This window comes from Medicago sativa, chromosome 5, assembly GCF_051527215.1.
Source record: "Medicago sativa cultivar Bolivia chromosome 5, Bolivia_mono, whole genome shotgun sequence".
NCBI lineage: Eukaryota > Viridiplantae > Streptophyta > Magnoliopsida > Fabales > Fabaceae > Medicago > Medicago sativa.
Window position 1 is genome coordinate 64783292 of NC_140753.1, and position 5259 is coordinate 64788550.

At 32.8% G+C, this 5259-nt stretch overlaps 1 protein-coding gene across 1 annotated transcript; it reads left to right on the plus strand.

Moving 5' to 3' along the window:
- Positions 1 to 451: 451 nt before the first annotated feature.
- On the plus strand, positions 452 to 1585 carry LOC146924018 (uncharacterized). Its single transcript, XM_085711806.1, has 2 exons — positions 452 to 1342; positions 1574 to 1585. The coding sequence occupies exons 1-2, from the start codon at positions 452 to 454 to the stop codon at positions 1583 to 1585; spliced, it is 903 nt and encodes a 300-aa protein (XP_085567932.1).
- Positions 1586 to 5259: the final 3674 nt, after the last annotated feature.

Sequence of the window (5259 nt, forward strand, 5' to 3'; positions counted from 1 at the left end):
TATTCTAGCATAATCATGCATACATGCATTCATCCATAAACCTTTTTTCATCCATTAAAAAATGTTGAAGGACTTAACCAAGTTTTTTGTAAACATCAAAGGTATGGACCTTGTAAGAATGAACACCAAGCAATACAATTTCAACAAAAAATCTTAACTAAGCTTTTGCTTTTGTTAAAGAACTTTGTCCTTGGTTTCGTTCTTACGTTTTGAAAAAGGAAACCGATTGTAATATCTTTACAATTTTCAAATAAAATCATGTTCCTCTACAATCTTTACAATTAACTTGGGTAATTCCTTCAAAAAAAAAATCATCATCAAATTTTTGCATAAACATATCATGCATTATCTTTGGATTCATAGTTTCTAGTCTGTGTCTCATACTTTGTTTCTGCCTACAAAAGGTCAATCCATCAGTCTACTCGCATCTACAATACTCGAGCAAATCAGAATGGATCGTCTTGAACAAGAGAACCACAAGCTTCGTGAAAAAGTGACAACCCTCCGGGCCGAAAATGAGATTTTGAGGAACTTAGTATCTTTGATGTCAGTTGCACAAAGTCAACCATTGTCTCTTCCTGTTGTCAGCACTCAAGCTCAGACGGTTGCTTCCACTACTCCAGTTTCAACAGTGTTTGCTAGTACTTCTCAACATGCTATGCTTGAAGGTTATCTCTGGAGCACACCTTTGCGTTCTGGTGAAGTATTCTGTCCTAGTGTCTCTAAGGTTCAAACTCCTTGTGTGCAACAAACAACGCCTATCCCTCAATCGGGCCCTTTGATCCCTCAAGCTGTTATGACCTATTCAGCTCCTTTGATTCATACTACTCAACAGAACCATGAACCCATCTATCACTCAAGAAGTGTGGTTGCATACAACCAGGTAGAAGAACTGAGAGAAAAGTTTGATAAAATGCGGTTGGAATTGAAAGCTCTCTGTGGGGAAGAATCGTTCGGGGAAAGTGCTTATGATCTCTGCTTGGTACCAAATGTCGTGATACCACCCAAATTCAAGGTCCCTGATTTTGAGAAGTACAAAGGGAATACTTGCCCGAAGGACCATTTGACAATGTATGCCAGAAAGATGTCTCCTCAAGCCGGTAATGATAAGGTTCTTATCTACTACTTTCAAGATAGCCTGACTGGTGCCGCTTTTAAGTGGTACACGGGACTAAGCCGTGTTGATGTCAAAACGTTCAAAGATTTGGGCAATGCTTTCGTCCAAAGATACAACTACAACTTGTACTTGGCCCCTGACAGAGAAGATTTGTATGCCATGACCCAGAATGATGATGAATCTTTCAAAGCATATGCCCAGCGATGGAGAGATTTTGCCGATCAGGTCTGTAACATCCCAATATTTTATATATGTTTTTTTTTTAAATAATTTTCTTGACTCGCCACTTAGTTGTTCAACAATTTATTTTATGTGCGAAAAACTTCGCAAAATCTCGACATTCCTTACTTTGGTTAATTAATTAGAATTTTTCCATATAGTTCATTTTTATTTATCAATTTGGTGTGACTATAATTGGATAACCTCCTACTTATTCATGTTATGTCTTTGTCTTAGAGGTTATTTTGAATGATTGATATGTTGAGTCTATTTATTTTACTTAAAGGTATAATATGCTAGTTTAAACTAGAACCATATATGTATTTAATAAATACACTTATTCTAATAGGAACTTATTTTAATAGTGTTAGTTATTAATAGAATTTGTATATATATGTATGTGGTGACGGCATGAAACTAGAGAAAGGAAAAAAGAAAAGAAAAAGGGAGATAGTTAGAGAATGAAGGGAACGTGTGTAGATTGGGTGGTTAATTGCTTAGTTTGATAAAACAAGTCTGTAGAATAACACAATAATAACACGTGAAACTAAATTTATGAAGTGTAGATTTAGTCATGTTTATCCTTAATTTTTGCTGCAAGCTATTACCCATGTACATGTTAGACTGACCTAACCCTAATCCCGGCCCTTTTTGGTGGGTCTGAATAATTTTAATGAAAAAAAGGTTTTCCAAGTTTTCCAAGGAAGGAAGGATTCGAACCGGGAAAAAAGGAAGGATTCGAACCGGGCACCATATATGGTTGCATGTTATACAAGTTTCACCACTAAGCCACCTCCATTTTGATTGAAATATTATTGCTCCTAAAATTGATATATCGTACTAAAACATTTTTTTTTAAAGCCACAAATACCCTAGAAGTTCCTTTTCTGATAGCAATTTCATTTCATTATTAGCGGTTCTTTTATTTATGATCGTTCTTTATTATTATTATTATTATTATTATTATTATTATTATTATTATTATTATTATTATTATTATTATTATTATTTTCCTTTTTCTTCTCATTTTTATAGATTTAACAGTCATAATTGCGGTTAGGATCTGTTTCTTGGTGTATGCTTACTACGTGTAATGATATTAAAGTTGCATTTTTAAAATTGTTGATAATTTGACTGATTCATATAATAATTTTATCACTAGAAACTTCACTTTTTAGTGTAACTAGAACGCCGACCCGTGCATCGCACGGGTCTCACGGGGTTAGCTTTAGGGGTTAAGCTTTAGTAAGTAAGATGTTTCGGAAAATAGAAGAGATAAATATGAAATAGTTGTTTCGGAAAATAGAAGAGATGAATATGAAATATGATCAATGGCTAAAATTGAATGGCGCCTAAATGTGCAAGATCCAATGGCTTAGAAAAGTGGAGGAAAAAATGGGGGGAAAATATTAGGGTTAGGGTTAGCTTTAGGGGTTAAGCTTTAGTAAGTAAGATGTTTCGGAAAATAGAAGACATAAATATGAAATAGTTGTTTCGGAAAATAGCAGAGATAAATATGAAATAGTTGTTTCGAAAAATAGAAGAGATAAATATGAAATAGTTGTTTTGGAAAATAGAAGATATAAATATGAAATATGATCAATGGCTAAAATTGAATGGCGCCTAAATGTGCAAGATCCAATGGCTTTAAAAGTGGAGGGAAAAATGGGGGGAAAATATTAGGGTTAGGGTTAGCTTTAGGGGTTAAGCTTTAGTAAGTAAGATGTTTCGGAAAATAGAAGAGATAAATATGAAATAGTTGTTTCGGAAAATAGAAGAGATAAATATGAAATAGTTGTTTCGGAAAATAGAAGAGATAAATATGAAATATGACCAATGGCTAAAATTGAATGGCACCTAAATGTGCAAGATCCAATGACTTAGAAAAGTGGAGGGAAAAATGGGGAGAAAATATTAGGGTTAGGGTTAGATTTAGTTGTTTCGGAAAAATAGGGCTATAGATAAATATGAAATAGTTGTTTCGGAAAAAAGAAGAGATAAATATCAAATAGTTGTTTCGAAAAAATAGGGCTATAGATAAATATGAAATAGTTGTAGGGCCAATTTATTTCGGAAGTAGAGATAAATATGAAATAGTTGTTTCGGAAAATAGAAGAGATAAATATGCAATAGTTGTTTCGGAAAATAGAAGAGATAAATATGAAATAGTTGTTTCGCAAAATAGAAGAGATAAATATGAAATATGATCAATGGCTAAAATTGAATGGCGCCTAAATGAGCAAGATCCAATGGCTTAGAAAAGTGAAGGGAAAAATGGGGGGAAAATATTAGGGTTAGGGTTAGCTTTAGGGGTTAAGCTTTAGTAAGTAAGATGTTTCGGAAAATAGAAGAGATAAATATGAAATAGTTGTTTCGGAAAATAGCAGAGATAAATATGAAATAGTTGTTTCGAAAAATAGAAGAGATAAATATGAAATAGTTGTTTCGGAAAATAGAAGAGATAAATATGAAATATGATCAATGGCTAAAATTGAATGGCGCCTAAATGTGCAAGATTCAATGGCTTTAAAAGTGGAGGGAAAAATGGGGGGAAAATATTAGGGTTAGGGTTAGCTTTAGGGGTTAAGCTTTAGTAAGTAAGATGTTTCGGAAAATAGAAGACATAAATATGAAATAGTTGTTTCGGAAAATAGCAGAGATAAATATGAAATAGTTGTTTCGAAAAATAGAAGAGATAAATATGAAATAGTTGTTTTGGAAAATAGAAGAGATAAATATGAAATATGATCAATGGCTAAAATTGAATGGCGCCTAAATGTGCAAGATCCAATGGCTTTAAAAGTGGAGGGAAAAATGGGGGGAAAATATTAGGGTTAGGGTTAGCTTTAGGGGTTAAGCTTTAGTAAGTAAGATGTTTCGGAAAATAGAAGAGATAAATATGAAATAGTTGTTTCGGAAAATAGAAGAGATAAATATGAAATAGTTGTTTCGGAAAATAGAAGAGATAAATATGAAATATGACCAATGGCTAAAATTGAATGGCACCTAAATGTGCAAGATCCAATGACTTAGAAAAGTGGAGGGAAAAATGGGGAGAAAATATTAGGGTTAGGGTTAGATTTAGTTGTTTCGGAAAAATAGGGCTATAGATAAATATGAAATAGTTGTCTCGGAAAAAAGAAGAGATAAATATCAAATAGTTGTTTCGAAAAAATAGGGCTATAGATAAATATGAAATAGTTGTAGGGCCAATTTATTTCGGAAGTAGAGATAAATATGAAATAGTTGTTTCGGAAAATAGAAGAGATAAATATGCAATAGTTGTTTCGGAAAATAGAAGAGATAAATATGAAATAGTTGTTTCGCAAAATAGAAGAGATAAATATGAAATATGATCAATGGCTAAAATTGAATGGCGCCTAAATGAGCAAGATCCAATGGCTTAGAAAAGTGGAGGGAAAAATGGGGGGAAAATATTAGGGTTACGGTTAGCTTTAGGGGTTAAGCTTTAGTAAGTAAGATGTTTCGGAAAATAGAAGACATAAATATGAAATAGTTGTTTCGGAAAATAGCAGAGATAAATATGAAATAGTTGTTTCGAAAAATAGAAGAGATAAATATGAAATAGTTGTTTTGGAAAATAGAAGAGATAAATATGAAATATGATCAATGGCTAAAATTGAATGGCGCCTAAATGTGCAAGATCCAATGGCTTTAAAAGTGGAGGGAAAAATGGGGGGAAAATATTAGGGTTAGGGTTAGCTTTAGGGGTTAAGCTTTAGTAAGTAAGATGTTTCGGAAAATAGAAGAGATAAATATGAAATAGTTGTTTCGGAAAATAGAAGAGATAAATATGAAATAGTTGTTTCGGAAAATAGAAGAGATAAATATGAAATATGACCAATGGCTAAAATTGAATGGCACCTAAATGTGCAAGATCCAATGACTTAGAAAAGTGGAGG